This window comes from Abramis brama (genome assembly GCF_963993115.1).
Source record: "Abramis brama genome assembly, chromosome: 8".
NCBI lineage: Eukaryota > Metazoa > Chordata > Actinopteri > Cypriniformes > Leuciscidae > Abramis > Abramis brama.
In genome coordinates this window covers 16,176,751-16,197,865 of record NC_139970.1, presented here as the reverse complement: position 1 = coordinate 16,197,865, position 21,115 = coordinate 16,176,751, and the positions used below count along the sequence as shown (strand labels likewise).

The window sequence follows — 21,115 nt, the reverse complement described above, 5'->3', positions numbered from 1 at the left end:
TCTTCTTAGGAATCCTGTCATGAGTTATAAGTTGAAGTGTCTGATCTTGATCAGAAGATATTTCTGAAAGTCTACGAGTCTCTTTAATATAAATACCTTAGATACTCCCAACAGAAGCATGTTCATTATAGCAGTGAAAGGTACTGCATGACTATACTCTGGAATGACGCTCAACCAGATCTGAACAATAAAAACAATCAGATGAAAACTCAGGAGAAATTACAGATTCTTATCATCATAGCTTATAATTCTTTAATATAACAATATTGACAAAAAAAAGTACAATAAAGCAACTCAACACACAAAGTAAAACATTTATTATCACATACGAGCATATGATTATTCTTATTTTAAAATATTCTTCTTATTTTAGTAATTTGATGAGATGCTTGTCACATCATCAGGGAAGTATAGCAATCAATGCAATTTATAAATGCCCCAAAGTCTATAATCAGACAGAAGTCCACCACCAAAAATGCACTTCAAATACCCGAGTCCAAATCAGAGCTATGGTAAAGTTTTGGTAAAGGCTAGTTCTCTTTCTTAACATCACTTAATGGATGGTAAATGTAGTCTCAGCTGATCCATTTGCCTGTAAAACAACGTTTTATTTATTTAGCAAGTATATTGATAGTATGTTTCAGAATACTGAAAAAAAAATATAGTAGAGTGTATAGTCTTCTTACCCCTAGTGACACCAAAGCAACTCTCACAGTAAATTGCACGACGGTAGACCCATAAGCTGTCCCCGGCCTTCAGGTGTCCCAGAGACGCATTACACACCCCACACTAATAATACAAATAACAATAACACTCTTTTAAAATTATTTTTCTTGAATTAAAAATCTTTATAAATTCTTAAATTAATATAATTATAAGAAAAGAAAATTATGAAAACCATTTTAGTTGATAAGTAACAATATCATTTTTTAAATACATTTCATTAATAATATTAAAACTTTCATATTCCATATTACATTCATATCATTTTCATAAATATTGATATTTTTAATATGCTTAATATGAGTTAAAAAAACGAACCTTGAAACAACGTGCATGACAGTTTATATTCATGTCATCCAGAATCATCTTTTCATCTGTGAACATGTTTTTTTGGCAGTATGTGCAAATGTCCTTTGAACTCACTGTCCTGCAATAAAGTGAAAAGCTTTTCACATGTGCACGACACATGGCGTCAAACTCTGGCATAATTCAATTCCGTTTCCATACCTTTCCGGTGATGTGTACACAGTTGTAGAGGTTTTTGATGTGAGGGAGTCAGACAGGTAATCAACGGGCCTGTGGACAATATTACATGACTAAGTCTACAAACCCCATCAAATCTAATCAGTAATTCTTGTAATGTTTAACGGACAAGACATATGTCGAACCTGCTCTCTGTGTACGATGATCTGGTGTAAGTAGGACTTGTGACAGTACTCCACTCATTTCTATGCATTTAAAAAGATAGAGAAGTGTAATAAACAACACATAACGTATCAGGCAAAGATGCTTAAATAAGAAATACCCTCCTACCTGTCATTTGTTGAATAAACAGTTCTGATGGTTTTGGAGACCGATACATCCTCGTGACTGTAGGTACGATAAAATTCCATGATAAAATAAACACTACTGTACGGAGAGTGAAGCTGTAATGTCAAGTTGTGAGCTCTGACAAAGAGTCTAAACACGAATGAGCACCTGCTTTTGTGTTTTTATCCTGGCAGTCATAAGACTGGTTAATCTACTTAAAAGCCAAGGCAAATGTCAAACTCGCCAAAAATGGGTTCACACCTTATAAATATGCAAATGCAACATACCTGTCATCATGTTTTGTGTAGGTTGACTTGATTGATGTTGGTATGAGGGTGTCAAACAGTTGATCCTCAGTGCTGTAGAAAAGCATTTAGTGATGTTCTTTGTCTTACAGCGAGTGAAAAGCATTTACAGGCGATTACTTGGAATTATCTGTCAGGATCTCACCTCTTTGTGGATTGGAGGGAATATGATGTTGTTTTAGCTGGTGAAACATCCTCCTTGGTGTAGGTTTTGATGCTAGAATTGAAATGAAAAAGAGGTTAATAGAGCAGACTTATTATTTCAGGTTAGTCAGCAATCTGTGAGCAAGGCTGTGGTTACTGTACCTAGTGGTGGTCTTGAGAGGTGAAGTGGGTCTAGATAAAAAGAATGATAGGATGTAGTTTAATAAAACAGCAAAAAATAACAACAACAGCAACTGAATTAAGATAATGTTTCTAATAGATAGATCTTAAATTATTCAAAATATCCTTAAAATCATATAATTTTTTTTTCAAAAAAACTCTTTATTTACTTTTATCCTACAAGGGATACATAGACATTTGTAGGAAAACTGAGAATTCTGACAAAAGATTGAAGGGGGTGTATTGGAATCCACTGCTGCTTCAATGTATATATGTAATGAGTGATTATAATCAAGGTATTTATCAATATTTTTCCTTCTAAATATCAAATGAGTTGAATGACTTCTCTGGAGATTTTACTTTCTTATAGAAGTTACCAGTGTGATTACTGAAATGTTCTTTTCATGTATTCTTTAATGTCTGTATTTGATATCTGAATGCAGTAACAGTGCTTGCCTATTTATCCCATCTTCCAGAAATGAAATAGGGACTTGTTTTGTGTTTGAGAAAGGTCTTCAACGTGTTAAAACATACAGTATAGGGGTCATTGAAGCCAATAGTTTAAGGGACCATTTGTCAGTTAAAGCCTATATTTTCCATTAAGACTAAAGTGTCCTATCCTGAGAGAAAGAACTTGTTATCTTGATGTTTTGAGACGAGACTCCTGTTTATAGTTAAAGCCTGGCCAAATCCAACCTTGGAAAAGATGTGTGTCGGTGTGTGTGTTAGTCTTCTTGGTTACAGGTTAAGGAACCACTGGCATTATTGGAGATTGACTGAGTTGTTGTTATATACTTGGACAACTGGCACCCAGCAACCCAAATCTGCGACCTGGAAGGTCACGACGTGCCTAACTTCAGTCCGAGTTTCAGCTGCATAATCTATGGAGATATGCTTCTGTCTATCTGTATATGTATGGAAAATTACTATGTTTATCAATTTCTTAGCCAATCAGAATCATTCAACCTGTAAGCAATGACGTAGCTTAGACCTTGGTGAAGGGTATAATTGCTGTGATCTTTGTAACTGTAAGCGAGGTGGCCTATGAACTCCTGTGTGAGTCTTGAAGCTGACTTCTGCTGATGAAACTGCAAACTATCTTCAGTAAAACTTTTCTTCAATTTATTATAATTCTGACTCTGGGTCTTCTTTCAAACATCTGGTCCTTGGGTCCTAAACTGTTAACCCCTAACAAGATATAGGAGGCCTAAATATTTTGCTATTCTATCTATGCATGATTATATGGTTAGCTGCATTTTATTATTTGCATTTAGTATTGTTTTTTCTGTGTTGTCAGAAGAACTGATCTATGACACTCACACATCAATGATGTCCTTTGATGACTTCACAGTAACCACCTCAGTCTTGTAGTCACTTTAGAGACACATAACATGTGCAGTGAGCAACATTTCAGTCTCTAAATGAAAGTTCAGTTCCTTGCACTGCATTATTTTTTGCAATAAATATAACAATTCAAGTTCTCACCTCTTTGTGGAGTAGGATGTTGTTTTAGCTGGGGAAACATCCTCCTTGGTGTAGGTTTTAATGCTGTGAATGAAATTGTTAAAAGGTTTAAGAGAGAAGACACATTTTTCAGGTTAGTCAGCAATCTGGATCCATGTTTTTTTCTGGTTAGTCAGCAATGCTGTGTTTACTGTACCTTGAGGTGGTCTTGAGAGGTGAAGTTGGTCTAGACAAAATGAATTATAGATTTGATTTTAATACATACACAAAACACAACAAAAGGGTTTTGGACAAAATACCCTTAAAATCAAACGTCCAAGTTTATTACTTTTACCACAAACAGTATAGGCCAAACAATATGCACAAATAGTAACATTACCCTTGTCAAAAAAGTTGTTTTATTGTTTTATTGTATTGAATGTGCACTTCAAATCTTCAATTATGTTTTTTTAAAACTGTACTTTCAGATAATATAAAATCAATGAAATAAATAAACACCACTTAGATGTACTTTCATGACTGTCTCTTAACACACTTATGTGCACTTTAATAAAAATAGCACTTTGTAATAATGTCAAATGAAAAAGCTTTCCTTTAAAGTCTATTTTAAATCATTATGTTTTAATAATCTTGTTATAGTTTAAAGAACACTTATTTTGATGTGTTGACTAACATACTAAAGCTCATGTAAAGTAATTGATTATAATTTTAACTGTAGTGTGTTTAATTTGACATTACTTTATTGTAATTTCATCATTACAAATGTGTAATTGCAAATATATTTAAACACATGACATACAAGTACATTCGGCAATACACTTTAACTATATTTGAAATGACAAAAGATGTACTCAAGAGATTTGTGAGTCGTGACCCTTCAGTTGAGAAGAACTGATCTATGACACTCACACATCAATGATGTCCTTTGATGACTTCACAGTAACCACCTCAGTCTTGTAGTCACTTTAGAGACACATAACATGTGCAGTGAGCAACATTTCAGTCTCTAAATGAAAGTTCAGTTCCTTGCACTGCATTATTTTTTGCAATAAAGTAGGGATGCACGATATATCGGCCATCATATCCGTATCAGCCGATTTTTAATGTTGAAATTTTGGCCGATATATTAAAGCCGATACATTTTTTTTATTATTTCCTTCAGCTGAGACACTTCAGATACACAATGTTCGCCGTGATGGTTTTGAATTGCTTGAAATATGACTGGAATCACTTAAAAAAAGGAAAATACAGTTAAGTGCAACATGTGCAAGTCTGCCGTATATAAGCAACATGAAATTACAACGAAAACATTATAACTGTGTGCTTGGGACATGGCTCTTAAAGATGAGATGTTTGTTTTTGTAATCAGTCTCTCAAAAATCATATAAAAATGTGGATTCAGATTTATCGGCCAATATATCGGTTATCGGCTTTCAAGTATAAACAATTATCGTATCAGCCAAAATTTTCATATCGCTGCATCCCTACAATAAATATAACAATTGTGATGTGAACAATCTTTCAGGTTCTCACCTCTTTGTGGAGTAGGATGTTGTTTTAGCTGGGGAAACATCCTCCTTCGTGTAGGTTTTAATGCTGTGAATGAAATTGTTAAAAGGTTTAAGAGAGAAGACACATTTTTCAGGTTAGTCAGCAATCTGGATCCATGTTTTTTTCTGGTTAGTCAGCTGTGTTTACTGTACCTTGAGGTGGTCTTGAGAGGTGAAGTTGGTCTAGACAAAATGAATTATAGATTTGATTTTAATACATACACAAAACACAACAAAAGGGTTTTGGACAAAATACCCTTAAAATCAAACGTCCAAGTTTATTACTTTTACCACAAACGCACAAAAACAAAACAAAAACACAACTGAAATTTAGTTGGTTAAATTTTACATTCTACTACAGTGGTTTAGGACAGAATATCCTTAAAAGTTAAACACAGAAGTTTAATACTTTTACCATAAACTGTAAATTCCAAACAATATACAAAAAAATAATCTAACATTACCCTTGTGAAAAAGAAGTGTGTATTATTGTAATGACTTGTACTTCAAATCTTAAAAGTATATTTTAAAAAACTGTACTTTCAGATAATATAAAAATGAATGAAATAAAACACCACTTAGATGTCCTTTCATGACTGCTTCTTACACTTTTATAAAGTGCATTTTGTAGTAATGTCAAATAAAAATATTTACTTTAAAGTATATTTTAAATCATTATGTTCTCATAATATTGTCATGTTTTAAAGAACTACACTTTTTTAGATGTGTTGACTAACATACTAAAGCTCATGTAAAGTACTTATAATTTTAACTTACATTTAAAGTTAATATTGGAAACTTACTAAATTGTAACTTCATCATTACAAATGTGTAATTACAAATATATTTAAATACATGACATACAAGTACATTCGGCAATACACTTTAACTCTAATACTCTAATGTTCAGTTAATTGCATTTAATATAAATTAAGTAGTACAATGCATTTTCATCAAATTGCTATTAACACGCAATTAAGTGTCTGAAAACAGTTCACACAAGTTTATACATTTAAAGCATATTATTTCCATAAACATTGCTCTTTTTTCATAAGGGATACGTAGATATTTGTTAGAAAATTGAGAATGTTGACAAAAGATATTGGAAGCTTTTCTCCTCCCTTTTAAAATTTGATTAAACCTATTTATCTTGCCAGTTAGTGATTATATGGTTAGTTGCATTTTATTATTTGCATTTAGTATTATCAGGATAGACATGTAGGAGATTTGTGGGTCGTGACCCTTCAGTTGAGAAGAACTGATCTATGACACTCACACATCAATGATGTCCTTTGATGACTTCACAGTAACCACCTCAGTCTTGTAGTCACTTTAGAGACACATAACATGTGCAGTGAGCAACATTTCAGTCTCTAAATGAAAGTTCAGTTCCTTGCACTGCATTATTTTTTGCAATAAATATAACAATTCAAGTTCTCACCTCTTTGTGGAGTAGGACGTTGTTTTAGCTGGGGAAACATCCTCCTTGGTGTAGGTTTTAATGCTGTGAATGAAATTGTTAAAAGGTTTAAGAGAGAAGACACATTTTTCAGATTAGTCAGCAATGCTGTGTTTACTGTACCTTGAGGTGGTCTTGAGAGGTGAAGTTGGTCTAGACAAAATGAATTATAGATTTGATTTTAATACATACACAAAACACAACAAACGTCTTTAGGACAAAATACCCTTAAAATCAAATGTCCAAGTTTATTACTTTTACCACAAACAGTATAGGCCAAACAATATGCAAAAATAGACATGCAAGAGATTTGTGAGTCGTGACCCTTCAGTTGAGAAGAACTGATCTATGACACTCACACATCAATGATGTCCTTTGATGACTTCACAGTAACCACCTCAGTCTTGTAGTCACTTTAGAGACACATAACTTGTGCAATGAGCAACATTTCAGTCTCTAAATGAAAGTTCAGTTCATTTCATTGCACTGCATTATTTTTTGCAATAAATATAACAATTGTGATGTGAACAATCTTTCAGGTTCTCACCTCTTTGTGGAGTAGGATGTTGTTTTAGCTGGGGAAACATCCTCCTTGGTGTAGGTTTTAATGCTGTGAATGAAATTGTTAAAAGGTTAAGAGAGAAGACACATTTTGCAGGTTAGTCAGCAATCTGGATCCATGTTTTTTTCAGGTTAGTCAGCAACATGGGCGAGGCTAGCCCCTTTTTAGGGGTGCTTCAGCACCCCTAAAAAGGAGCTCAGCACCCCTAAAACTTGGAGTAAGAAATGTTATTCTAAAAAAAAATTCGTCTTTGACAAGGTTAAATAATGTCCAAAACATACTCCGTAGTTTGTGGTTTAAAATGTATGTGTAAGGATGAAAATGAAAACATCCCCGCTTAGCAAATGGTGTCATCCTCTTCTCTTCTACTTCTCTGTACCTGCACCGCTCAGCACGACCGTCATCCAGCGCGAAACACACGCAGAGTGAGAACCATAGGCGTCACTAGGCCCTTTTCAAACTTCTGCCTAGCCCCCCTAAACATTTGTGATTAAGTGTAGGCTACACAAATGCGTGTTCGCAGAAGCTGCTGTGCGCGAATTTTAGCAGCACGACTGACGCTTCAGTTTACGGTCAAGTGCGAGTTAAGAAGATGTAAGTAGCTAAACTAAACATTTTATATTTGACAGTTTTTTAGGTCATAAATGTTAAACGAATGACAAAAATAATTAGAAAACTAATAAACTTTTGTCTAATTTCGCCATTTTAAGCTGAAAATAGGCCTATATAACGTGTAATTATGTCATTGTGAGGGGACAAGAAACATTAACAAAGCCGTTTTCATAGGCACAAGATTAATAATGCATGTGTACATGTTGAGAATTAATATAATACAATTTGTAGCCTTCAGTAAATTAAAAAAGTTCAGCTTTAGGAGGGGAAGAGACAGGGCAAGATCAGGAGACTGAGAGAAAAAGACAGTGATGGAGATGAGGAGAGAGCAGGTTTTAAATCTATTTCTTATCCTTTTTTTGGCCTTCAAACGTCCTGAAATGCACATATCAGAAATAAAAATGTTTAACCCCATAACAACCTCAAATGTATGACCTCTTTAATTATAAAGCCCTGTCTATGGCCATATATTAGGCCTAGATCAATAATGAATGTGTACATATTGTGAATGAATTTAATAAACTTAGTTACCTAGCTTTCCTGGTAGCTTTGTCTGAAAAAATTATTCATAAATCAACCTATCAGTTGACCCTATGTTTACTTTCTTCACTGACAGACAAAAATGAAAAGCCTATATCAGTCAAAGCTCAGCTTTAGGAGGGGAAGAGACAGAGCAAGAGAAAAACAAAGAGAAAAAGTGTGATGCTGATGAGGAGAGAAAAAAACAGCTGCCCGCACATGATTTTAAAGCTATTGTTATCCAATTTCTTTGGCCTTCAAAACATCTTAAAATGCACATATGTAGATCAGAGAAATCAAAATTTTCTCGGGGGAGCATGCCCCCGAACCCCCCTAAATACCTCACATTCGGTTCCTCAGTGATTATAAAACTGTGCCATATGCACGTTACTGGATGAATTAATGAAACTAGTTAATAATGAGCATTAGACCATAATTTTTTTTTTTTTTTTTTAAATCATACCCTCATTGGGGGCTGAGCCCCCCTAAAATGAAAATCCTAGAATCGCCCCTGGTCAGCAATGCTGTGTTTACTGTACCTTGAGGTGGTCTTGAGAGGTGAAGTTGGTCTAGACAAAATGAAGTATAGTTTCAGTGTTAATATACACATACAATTAAACACACACACACAAAAGATAATAATGTAATTATGAGATCATATTAGATTACACAGATTTTACACACACACACGTAGTGACACGGCACAGTATACCGAAATATATTACTGTTTAACAGTACACAAAAATATCCTTAAAATCAAACACTGAAATTCATTATTATTAATATGAACTGTATAGGCCGAACAATATGAAAAGTTATTAACATCCATAAGCTAAAACATTTTACCATTTTGGTTTCTAATTGTAGTTTTTGCATTTTTATTTATGCTTGCCCTGGTGAACAAGAAGATTACTGATTACATAAATAATACTTAAAAGAATATACTTGAGTGAACTGAACGTAATGTTTTCAGACACTTAAATGCATGTTAACTGAAATATATAATAAATAAAAATGTATTCTAATTTAAAATTATATTCAATGCTATTAGCTGAACTTTAGAGTAGTTTTTTTACCCATTTACATAGGACTTCAGTACATCTTTATATGTAATTTCATAATTACTTCTACAGTCTTTGAAATATGGTTAACGTGCACTGCCGAATGTACTGAAAAGTATTTGGCAAACTAAAATATACTTTAATGTCATTTCTATTGAAATTTGAATGCCATGTCTTTAAATTTGTAATTGCATGTTTGAAACAATGAAGTTTAATGACAAAAGATTATTAAATCATGATTTAAAATGTACTTTAAAGTAAAACTTTTAATTTGACACTATTACAAAGTGCACTTTTTAAAGGTTTAATTAAGTGTGTTAAGACACTCTTCGAATAAGTGGCTTTTTATTTCATTAATATTATATTATCTTCAAGTACAGTGTTTTTAAATATACTTTTAAGATTCTAAGTGCTTACTATACTTTAAAGTATTTAAAGTGCACATTGAATACAATTAAGCACACTTATTTTTCACAAGGCTGAAAGTTGAAGGTTGCATTTAGCCGTTAGACGTTTTCCCCCACTGTCCATCATTTGTGAGTCGTGACCCTTCAGTTGAGAAGAACTGATTTATGACACTCACACATCAATGATGTTCTTTGATGACTTCACAGTAACCACCTCAGTCTTGTAGTCACTTTAGAGACACATAACATGTGCATTATTTTCTGCAATAAACACTAGATCTTTTAATATCAGTTGTTGGACTACAGAATCCTGTGGCGTGATGAGGTTGATATTCTGATTAAAATTAAATGAATAGGATGTTGTTTAAGTTGTTTAGTTCATAAATATGCAAATGCCACATACCTGCTATCAGGTTTTGTGTATGCTGACTTGACTGGCGTTGGTATGAGGGTGTCAAACAGTTGATCCTCAGTGCTGCAGAAAAGCATTTAGTGATGTTCTTTGTCTTACAGCGAGTGAAAAGCATTTACAGGCGATTACTTGGAATTATCTGTCAGGATCTCACCTCTTTGTGGATCGGACAGAATATGATGTTGTTTTAGTTGGTGAAAGATCCTCCTTGGTGTAGGTTTTGATGCTAGAATTGAAATGAATAAGAGGTTAAGAAAGTAGCCACATTTGTTCAGGTTGGTCAGCAATCTGTGAGCAAGGCTGTGGTTACTATACCTTGAGGTGGTCTTGAGAGGTGAAGTGGGTCTAGATAACACATATTATAGATTTAATGTTAATACAAACCAAAAATAAAGTAAATAAGCTAAGATTAATTTAATTATATGATTGTGTTTCTCCTATATATTCTATGTCACTCACCCATCAACAGTGTCCTTTGATGACTTCACAGTAATGACCTCAGTCTTGTAGTCACTTTAGAGACACATAACATGTGCAGTGAGACATACAGAGAACATGAAAAGTATTGCACACTTAAGGCACAACTGGATATGAATTTCATTAAATTATATAACATAGACCAAATCATCTTAACTTTGAACAGTATAGGCTATCTATTATTTTATAATTTACAACCAAAATTAATGTTGTTTTTTTGTGTGTGTGTGTGTGTGTGTGTGTGTGCGAAAAGCATGAATTTGAATATCAAAGTTGCTTTAATATTTTGTTATATAATGCAACAAAAAAATCAAACATCAAATGCATGATTTACCCAGAAGTCTTGGTCTTTAGAGCTGCCAGGTCTTTATCAGTGATTGTTTCAGACTTGGTAAATGATTTCACTACATCCTGCCTGAGGACAAGACGACAACACAGTTTAGAAGCTGACCTTGTCATTCATAACATGCAAGTAAAGAGTGTGAAATAGTTTTGATATCCTCTCAGTATCTTACTTGGTAGTGGTCACCGTTGTCTCGGTAATCTTTGACCCATTGATTGTTGTTGTAGAAGTGCTGAAAGAGCAATCATCAGTTTTGTAAGAAGCTATAGTCTTCATTCATTCAATCATTCATTTAACCAGGTGTGTCTCAGAGGCTTTACCTTGTCCTGGGGCTGGGCTGTGTTCTCACGGTTGTTTTAGTTCCTATGGTTCTGTAGGGTTGGGTTGAAAAGATGATTGAGCTCTTAAAATGTTTTAAATTCACAGCATTTTTGGCTTACAGACAGGTTTTAAATACAGCAAACATGGGTGACAAATCATATTGTAAATGTAAGTCCATGTTCTTCAACAGATTAAGCATTATTGTAGGCTACTGTATTATTGTGTTGTATTTTACACTTCATTATTTATAAATTAAGCACAGAGACAGATTTAAACATTAAAAGTTGAAAGTTGTGATTTATGTGTATATTTTACCTGGTTTCATTCAGCTTGTCCTGGCTGCCACCAAATCTGCACAATGAAAACAATCACGTAAGACTCTTTGATCTAATTTTACCACATAAACTTTTTACAAAGCACCATATCATGGAAGCACATTTCTTCCACACATAAGAAAAAAAAATGTTTTGGTAAATCATAATTATGACATAAAAGTTTTGTGAAAAATTATTTGTAATTAAAATTATGACATTATCTACATTATGAGATATTAATTCATAAAAGTAGAAATCATGAAACCATGCCTAAAGGCATGTCCACACCAAGAGCGATAACTATAACGATAACTATATTAGAGTCCACATCACCGGACAATATCGCAGGAAGGATTCTGATTGGCTGTCAGTGTTTTTATCGTTCATCAGCTATAAAAAAACTAAAAAAAACTTTCGTAAAGTGATTCCAACGATAATCTTTCTCTGTGGCGTTATCAATAGTTGTGGTCATGACTCTGCAATTATTTACATTTAGAAAGATTTTTAGAACATCTTTATCGTTAATTTATTATTCTAGTTATCGTCCTTGGTGTGAATGGGCCTTAAGTCATAATAATGAGTTAAAAAGATATAGATATTTTGTCATTATGACTTTTTGTTATAACTATGGCTTTTTTATCTCATAATTTTCACTTTCTGTCATAACTGACTTTTTGTATCATAATGTCAACTTTTCATGTCATGATTTCAACTTATGTCATATGAATTGTTTCATAATTTCTACTTAGTATCTCATAATTTGACTTTTTAGCTCATAATTATAACTTTTATATCAAAATTATGATTTACCAGCATGCTTGTTTTTTTCTTATGTGTCGCTGATGGGCTTCCATAAGAGTGAGTATTGTTATGTACTGTGTAATTCAAATGCACATTTGTAAACTGTAATGTGTTTAATGTACTGTATGAAAGTGATAAGTGCGTCTTCAGCAGTGCATTACCTTTTAGAGAGAGCTTGGACAGAGGTACCTCCTGGTGAAGTGGTGACGGTGGTGGTTTTGCTCTCGGTTTTGCTAGTTTTATCTTGAGGGCTTTGTGAAAAAAAAGAAGGATCTCATATTCATATAAAAAAAATTATGTCAACACGTGGGATATACACACAAAAGCGTTAAGACGAGATTAACTAGGCTACCTGCCAAGGTTTTCGCTGGACTTGTAACGGCTCAGAACAGTTTTGCCAAAGTTCGGGTCGTTTCTGTTGGGAAATGGGAAACACAAATTCATCTTGTCAGCTGTTTAGTCTGTCAGACACACATAAATCCCATTGACAAAAAGCATATGAAAGATGTTAAACAAGTTGTATCTATCTAGTTTGCTGTCCATCGATGAATGTGTTGAAAACTCACTCGACTTGCTTGTCCTCGTTCACATTTGCCCTGATCCAGCTATTGTCCTTCAGCAGGGATGCTTTCTTTTTGCTGTCCTCTACTGCTTTAGTAGTACTTGAAGTCGTACCTGTTTTCAACAAAAAGTATTAGGCAAATAAAATAACTTGATTATGGATGTACATATGATATATTAAGAACAATGGGTTACACTTTACTTCGATGGTCCACTTTTGACATTCTACTAAGTAGCTTTGCAACTACATGTCAACTAACTCTCATTTGAGTATTAGTAGTGTTGCATACTGTTGGTTTTAGGGTTCTGGTTAGTAGAATAAGCTGACATGTAGTTGCAAAGTTACATATAGTCAGTTGAACATCTGTTGGGGAGCATCACAATAAAGTGTTATCAGATATTAAAGGGATAGTTCACCCAAAAATGAAAATTCTGTCATCATTTACTCACCCTCAAGTTGTTCCAAACCTGTATGAGTTTCTTTGTTCTGCTGAACACAAAGGAAGATATTTGGAGGAATGTTTGTAACCAAACAGATCTCTGTCCCCATTGACTTCCATAGTAGGAAAAAATATATACTATGGTAGTCAATGGGGACCGAGATCTGTTTGGTTACAAACATTCCTCCAAATATCTTCCTTTGTGTCCAGCAGAACAAAGAAACTCATACAGGTTTGGAACAACTTGAGGGTGAGTAAATGATGACAGAATTTTCATTTTTGGGTGAACTATCCCTTTAAGCAGACAGTCTACTAATACTCTAATGACTGCTAGTTGACAAGTAGTTGCAAAGTTACTTATAGTTAGTATGATGTCTAAAGTGGATTGTCGAATAAAGATGTCATTTTAATGCATCTTCTCACCTGTTTGGACTTTACTGTATGGTTTTCCAGTGAAAGACATGGTTTACGCTGTAAGATGGAATTGAAACACATTATTACGTTTGCAGTGCATATAGTGTAGTCACTTCTGCATATATCATACATACTAATAGGCTACTATCCACAAGATGGTGCGACCAGAAAAGACATATTGAGTATGTCAATGCAGCATCATGTTCATAAAAGGCATAATTTCACAATTTACGGTTAGTACATTCCATTCCTAGTGTTGATGTAGCATTGTCCTTTCACTTCATACCTCCCTGGATACACCCAAAACTAGTCTGTCCTGATCCCTGTAGAGACACACCCTTCAAACACCTGCCACTGAATCCATGGCAACATTCTCGTGGTTTGAAAAGAAACGTCAGATGTATTGCACTATACAACATCAGCTGAGCGGTTTCGATGGATTTTATGTAGCAAAGGTAATAATTGTAAAAAGTGGTAGTGATCATTGAAAAATATTTTTATATTTGCTTTATATATATATATATATATGATTTATTTATTTATTTATTTAGAAAAATATTATGCATGCATGTATGACTAACTTTTAGAGACTACACTATATATATATATATATATATATATATATATAATGCATGTATCTTATGAATGACTACCTTTTAGAGACTTCACTATATGTGTGTGTGTATATATATATATATATATAGTGTATTCTCTAAAAGTTAGTCATATATGCATGCATAATATTTTTCAAAAAAATTATGTTTTGTATATATATATATATATACACAGACCTGTCAACCAAAGTTGACCAAAACAAAACAACCAAAACATTAAACACATCAAACAAAAATACAGTAAAAACAGAAATATTGTGAAATATTATTACAAATTAAAAGAACTGTTTTCTATTTAAATATATCTTTAAATGTGATGCAAAGCTGAATTTTCAGCATCATTACTCTAGTCTGAATAAATCATCCTGCATTTGCTGCACAGCGAACTTTTCTTTATATTATTATTATCAATGTTGAAAACAATTTTTGCTGCTTAACATTTTAACCATTCAAACATTCATGGTAAGATTAAAATATAGAGAAATTAATACTTTGGAAATGATGCTGAAAATTCAGCTTTACCATCACAGAAATAAATGACATTTTAAGATATATTTTAATAGAAAACAGCTCTTTTAATTTATAATAATATTTGGCAATATTGCTGTTTTCACTGCATTTTTGTTTAAATAAAATATTTATCCAGGTACTACTAGCATCCTGTGTAGATCTGACTTCTAATTTGAGCAGAAAACCACTGTCCCTGTTTATGACAAAAACCTCAATTCTAATTTTATTTTGAAAAAGCAATAATCTGAGACAATGTCATGGTCTTCAAATCCACCTTGACATTGAACACTGTTTTAGTAAAGTGCCCTGCGAAATACTCAACACAACATTTAATTAACTGTTCACATAAATCGAATTGTGTACATAAATCCATATGCCAAGAGAATCCAATTGAATTAAGATGTAACAGTGTAAGATCACACTGTTAACATAAAACCCCTTTGATTTTAGAAACAAAAAGGATAAAAATATTAACCATGAAAATGACTGACATATATATCTAGAATAGAATCAAGAGAAACACCTATAGTGTGTACAATCATACCTTGGTATTTCAGGTGTGCAGGATGTGATAGAGTTCTGATGAGAATAATATACCGTTTACTGCTCTTTCCCTCTTACATATTTGACATGGGTAGGGAAGGACCAGTGAAAGGTGTGGCTTCATACGAGAGCAACTGAACCTGAACTGTCAGCATAGCAACGTAGTTTACAGTAGGGGTGTGTTTTATGAGGTCAGCTGGGTATGATGAAAAGGCACTAAGTAATGAATGTCATTGGGACATAGCCAATTGTCTGTCTTAGGAAACTATGCGAAAGTCGCCATTACAACCTTCAATGTCAAGATAAGACTGTTTGGGGTGTTGTTCTTAAGGTTTACAAGTTCAAAAGTCTGCCATTGTAAATGTTTATTTATTTTATTTAGTTACATATTTTGCCAGCAATTATTGTAGTTCAGAACTGTAACTTTATATAACTATTCAGAGCCTGTTAGCAGATGTGAAAGGCTTAAAAGGCTGTGTCAAAACCTTTTAGCAACTGTGGAAGTCAGAGTTATGTCGTAAAGGTTTTCTGTGGTGTTTGGCTAGTCTTAAAAATAAAGGTTCTTTATTCACTGCAAAAAAATGCTTTTCTTACTTAGTATTTTTGTCTTAGTATTTCCAGTCCAACTATCTAAAAAATTCTTAAATCAAAGTTAAATGACATAAGAAATGATATCATAAATGGAGTTTTTGCTTAAAACAAGCACAATTATCAGCCAACGGGGTAAGAAAAATAACCTTGTTTAAATGTGTCAGATCATTTGTTATGTCATTTAACATCTCAAGTATAGCCTAAATGCTTCTTGATATAAGAATTCTTAGATATTTGGACTGGAAACAAGACAAAAATACTAAGTAAGAAGCATTTTTTGCAGTGTTGGCACTGAGGGATCCAACATGAAGAACCTTTAGGGACTCTAAATGTAAGAATTTTCATGTAATGACTCGGGACGTTTTGCCATGAAAATCAAAAGAATGTGAAGTTCACTCTCAAGAGCCTCTCTTCTGTTCAATCACACAGGAAATTGGACAATTTTAAGGATAATGCCGAAAGAGACATTCTGTACTGCATGTGATACTATTGTGTCAAGCAAAGAAAATAGAATAATAGCCTCATATATATATATTTTGATCATTTATCATTTATAATCAAACTATCATAAGTGTAATTTTAATTACCTCATCTGCAAACATGATGCCGGTGAATTGCAGAGCTTGAGCAAACATATTCTCATAGTTATGATCAGATGCTTTCTTAACTGTTTTCTCAAGCTGGCGGCAAATATTTACATATTCATCTCAGCAGCACGGCGTCAGGAATCAGGGTGTTCGTTAACAACAGACAGTACATCACTGCGAAGGAATTTCCTACTTCTTTTTACTTCTAATCGAAGAATGAACAAGATTGGGGCCTTGAGTCACATGTAGTTTCTTGTACGATATGTAATGTGAATGATTTGGCCGCTGACCAAGGCTATGTATGTTACACACTAATGGAGTGTGTGTGCACGAGTGCGAGCCGAGCACGAGCAATAAGTTGCTGGCTGCATTTTGATTGGCTGGTTCTAGTTGTGTTGTTGCTGAAGCATGTGGCTTGTTAGGTTTATGCTTTGCTGTGGGTGGGTGAAAAGTAAGCCACAGTATATGTCTGACAGAAAATATGAAGAGCATGTCTGTTGGGTGTGACACTAATGTTCATCACACCCTTACTAAATAGTTTTAACATGTGTAATATGAAAAAGACAATACAAAAACTTGATGACACAAAAAGCTGCTTCTTAAGTTTCACCAAAACATTTTTATATGCTATGAAAATAACTAATGTTTGCACACACGGGATTTGGAGGAGTTCTAATACGATGATTGTATTTATTTAAGGAAATATTTTGTTTGCTTTAAAACAAGATAGATCCACTGGAAAAAAAGCTGGCTGCTTGCTTTATTTACTTAATTAAAATGAGCTAAAGCAACACAATTGAAGAACATTTTATCACAACTTAATTTCATTGTGTTCAATCCACTCAATTATGTCAAATTTTTAAAAAATCTAAATTAACTAGTTTTATTCACGTCAAAAATATTATTTAACATCACTGAATCACCCCAAATACATAAATGTATACCAGCAAACATTTGGTTATATCAGGTAATAGCTCTTTAGAATTGCAGGTTCATTCTTTCAGTGTACATGAATCATTTTTGCTGTATTAACTAAAACTGTATCGGTGGATTTTTACTTGCAGCATTTCCATAGGACTGAATTGAGATTAAAAGTTAAAATTAAGAGTTATTTTATAGAATTTTGATTAAAGACAAAGACCATTTAATGTTTATTGTTGTTCACTTAGGTTGGCAAATTAAACGAGTTTCTGTTGTTGAAGTTTTTGTGGTTACCACTGTGCTAAGAGAGCTTGTTGGTTTGGTTATGGTTTAATGGTTTATGCTTCATTCAACAATGCTAATGTCAGTACAGTCACAAACTAAATATGTAGTCAAATTAAGTTTGTGTTAAAACTAAGTGGATTGAAAAGCATGTACATGTTCAGTTAGTTTTTCTTAACCTAAAATGATAATGCACTGCTACTGAAAATGTCTCTATTTTTTAGTTAGTTTTTCACAAAACTAGATAGATAGATAGATAGATAGATAGATAGATAGATAGATAGATAGATAGATAGATAGATAGATAGATAGATAGATAGATAGATAGATAGATAGATAGATAGATAGATAGATAGATAGATAGATAGATAGATAGATCCGCATTCTTTCACCTTAACACTGACGTTTCTCACCACTAGATGGGGCAATAAACTAAAGAAAATGGTTTTGATTAAAATTCTCCAGTTCGTGTATTCAAGAATTTACTTAGTGACATTTAAGAATTTCTAACTAAGAATGTATAGGCCTACATTCTTTTCCTGCTCTCTGCATTAAGAAAAATATTTAATTTTAAGATTTGAATGCATATTGTGTTGTTAGAAGTAAAATTTCATCTAAAATATAATTTGATAAAAATCTTTTGTCCAACCGTTGTCCACAAAATAAAGTTATTTCATTTTGACTGGGCTGAAGTGAACTCCCAGAGGTGAAGATGTTCTGTCAGTCTCACCTCTATTACCATTACTGAATCTAAGGTTGATGATTGTAGGGTAAAGGACTTCAGTGCTGCTGACACAACTCTAACCAGTGTCTGTGTGTGACACAGTGAAGAGAGGAGGGAAATGTCATCTCTCAGTATTCGGGTTATGTCCCCAGTCAGAGGACATTCATTGACCTTATTACATCATGTGCTGCAGTTCCTCTCACATTATCTTTTTCTCGCTCTTCTTGTTTTATGGACATCCAGATCCTGTCTCTATTTTGTTTCATATACCTTCAGATTACAGAATTTATATCAAGGAGAAAAGTATTTGGGTTACAAAGAGAATATGTGGAAAATCTTACTTTAATGAAGTGGGTCAGGGATGGACAGTATTTCAAAGACATGTATTTGAATAAATACATATTAATACAAAATGCTATTTGTCAGTCAGAGTGTCAGTCAGCCTCTTTCCTGTATCAACTTTAAGCAACCTTAAATTTGAATGCACACAACATGGAGATCCCAGAGAGAACAGCTCCATCTAGCATTGGGTTAGAGAATTTTCTGCATTCAAATATGAAGTGGCTGATCTTGTTTGATTTGTTTATTTGCATTATCTTGCATTAAGTGATGCCAACACTGCTGAAAATAGTCTACATAGCAGGATACTTTTCACCAGTCATTAGACATATCAACAGTAATGAAGTTATTAGTCCGCAGCCAGCTATAGTCTAACTATCATTAGTGATTTCAGCTATTATTGAGAAAACTTTGTTTGCAGTTTCTTATTTCAATTCCTATCGAACAGGGGAAGGGAAGGGGTAGGTGAAATAAAAACAAATATTTCTAAGAAATTGTAAAAATGTTCTTTACATTCAGAAAATAAATATTCGTTAAATATTCAGAGAATGGCAATTTGTCATTGTATTTTGACACATTTTTCCCCACACAGTGTCTTGTATTATTTGTTATATTTGTGTATTGTTATATTTAAGCTGAGGTAATTTGTATTTTTTATTTCAAATACAGCTTTTTGTTGTTTTTTTATGAAACTTACCCACATTTAATTATTGATGAAGAATGCATGAAGCTAGAATAAAACGGTTTTTTTTTTAAAGCAGAGGCTCTGTTCTTTCTTTTGATATATTGCATGTTCTGATATTCATACAACAAAATATTTTGGGGGCCATTACATTTTTTCATAACATTATCAAATATTGCTGGCGATGGCTGACAATTTTATAAAAATAAAAATAAAAAAAGCTGTCGGGGAAAGAGTTAATTGCAATTAAACTTTACATTTATATTAGCTGCACTTTAGAGTGCTTTTTTGACCCACTTAAGTACATCTTTATATGTAATTTCATAATTATTTATACTGTCTTTGAAATATGGTTACTAACAAGACGCCTATTTAAGTAAACTAAAATATGTTATGTGATGTATGCAATTGCATAAGTTTTGCATTAAGTTAACATTAGTTTAAATGTTAATGTGGTGTTTTTAATAAGACAAACCATGTGCAAATTCATAAGTCAACACCATTGCTAAGAATTTTCTCCTTAAATCTGCAGTGAACCAAAAATTCAGTTTGAAATCGCTGGTGTTATCTACGTCACAAATGTAATATCAGTTAAAATTTTAAAGTTTTTTATGCATTAGTATGTTAGTCAGCACATCAAAGTACAGTAAGTACATCTAGCACATTATTACAAAGTGCATTTAAGTGTGTTAAGAAACATTCATGAAAGTGTACTCTCTTTAAGTACACTTAGGTGGCCTTTTATTTCATTAATATTAGTATCTGCTAGTATGGTTTTAAAAAAAACATACTTTGAGGATTTGAAGTACAATTGTATATTCAATAAAAACCAAGTGAACTTCATTTCCACAAGGGAACACATAGGCTACTCCGAGTCCCAATATTCAGATTTGTGGGTTATCTTTTTTTGTGTGGTTGTTATGATTTTTTAATTCTTACTCTCCAATGTTACATCCTTAGTTACAAGTCAATGGTAAGGGTGCTTCAGTGGTAACCCTATACCAGAAACAGTATGCCAGGTAACATGCCGTAACATAATCCACGGAAAAACATTCTGACAACAAAACTAAAGTTTTGGTGTGAGCAAATTATTTAACATGATGAGGCTTTTTTGTGTTACTAGCTGACATTGTGCATTACCCTGATAGTTCACCCAAAAATGAAAATTCTGTCTTAATTTACTCGCCCTCATGTCATTCCAAATCTGTATGAATTTCTTTCTTCTGCTTGAACATAAAAGATGATATTTTGAAGAATGTTGATATCCAAACAACTTTGGAAACCAAAGAGTTTTGATGACTAATGACTCAAATAGGAAAAACCCGACATGAGGGTGACAAAATGATGACAGAATTTAAAATTTGGGGTAAACCTGTAAGCATGACTACTGACCAAATATGCCAAATGAACATGACAGGCCTAATGAGATTATTTTATTATGTG

The 21,115-nt window shown here is 33.2% G+C and overlaps 1 protein-coding gene across 1 annotated transcript; it reads right to left on the bottom strand.

Annotated features, from left to right (window-relative positions):
• Window positions 1–224: 224 nt before the first annotated feature.
• Window positions 225–15,693, bottom strand: scel (sciellin). The gene is made up of 35 exons (XM_084122575.1): window positions 15,548–15,693; window positions 13,889–13,936; window positions 13,031–13,139; window positions 12,817–12,879; window positions 12,626–12,715; window positions 11,665–11,700; window positions 11,349–11,399; window positions 11,201–11,260; window positions 11,020–11,100; window positions 10,668–10,721; window positions 10,524–10,553; window positions 10,363–10,434; window positions 10,200–10,271; window positions 9,973–10,026; window positions 8,868–8,897; window positions 7,183–7,245; window positions 6,995–7,048; window positions 6,759–6,788; window positions 6,618–6,680; window positions 6,453–6,506; window positions 5,330–5,359; window positions 5,160–5,222; window positions 4,536–4,589; window positions 3,823–3,852; window positions 3,648–3,710; window positions 3,483–3,536; window positions 2,145–2,174; window positions 1,984–2,055; window positions 1,821–1,892; window positions 1,537–1,593; window positions 1,392–1,451; window positions 1,231–1,299; window positions 1,042–1,150; window positions 687–789; window positions 225–592 (listed from the first exon to the last, which is right to left on the bottom strand). Exons 2-35 carry the CDS (start codon window positions 13,926–13,928, stop codon window positions 576–578), a joined length of 1,989 nt encoding a protein of 662 aa, XP_083978701.1. The 5' UTR covers window positions 13,929–13,936; window positions 15,548–15,693; the 3' UTR covers window positions 225–575.
• Between the last annotated feature and the right edge of the window lie 5,422 nt (window positions 15,694–21,115).

What these genes read in the sequence shown, in the direction of transcription:
- scel (XM_084122575.1), bottom strand. Translation starts at nt 13,928, where the DNA reads ATGTCTTTCACTGGAAAACCATACAGTAAAGTCCAAACAG. An exon ending in GACAAGCTGAATGAAACCAG is followed by an intron (nt 11,400 to 11,664) that starts GTAAAATATACA and finishes CCAACCCTACAG; the next exon opens with AACCATAGGAACTAAAACAA. An exon ending in CCTCTCAAGACCACCTCAAG is followed by an intron (nt 7,246 to 8,867) that starts GTACAGTAAACA and finishes TTTCATTCACAG; the next exon opens with CATTAAAACCTACACCAAGG.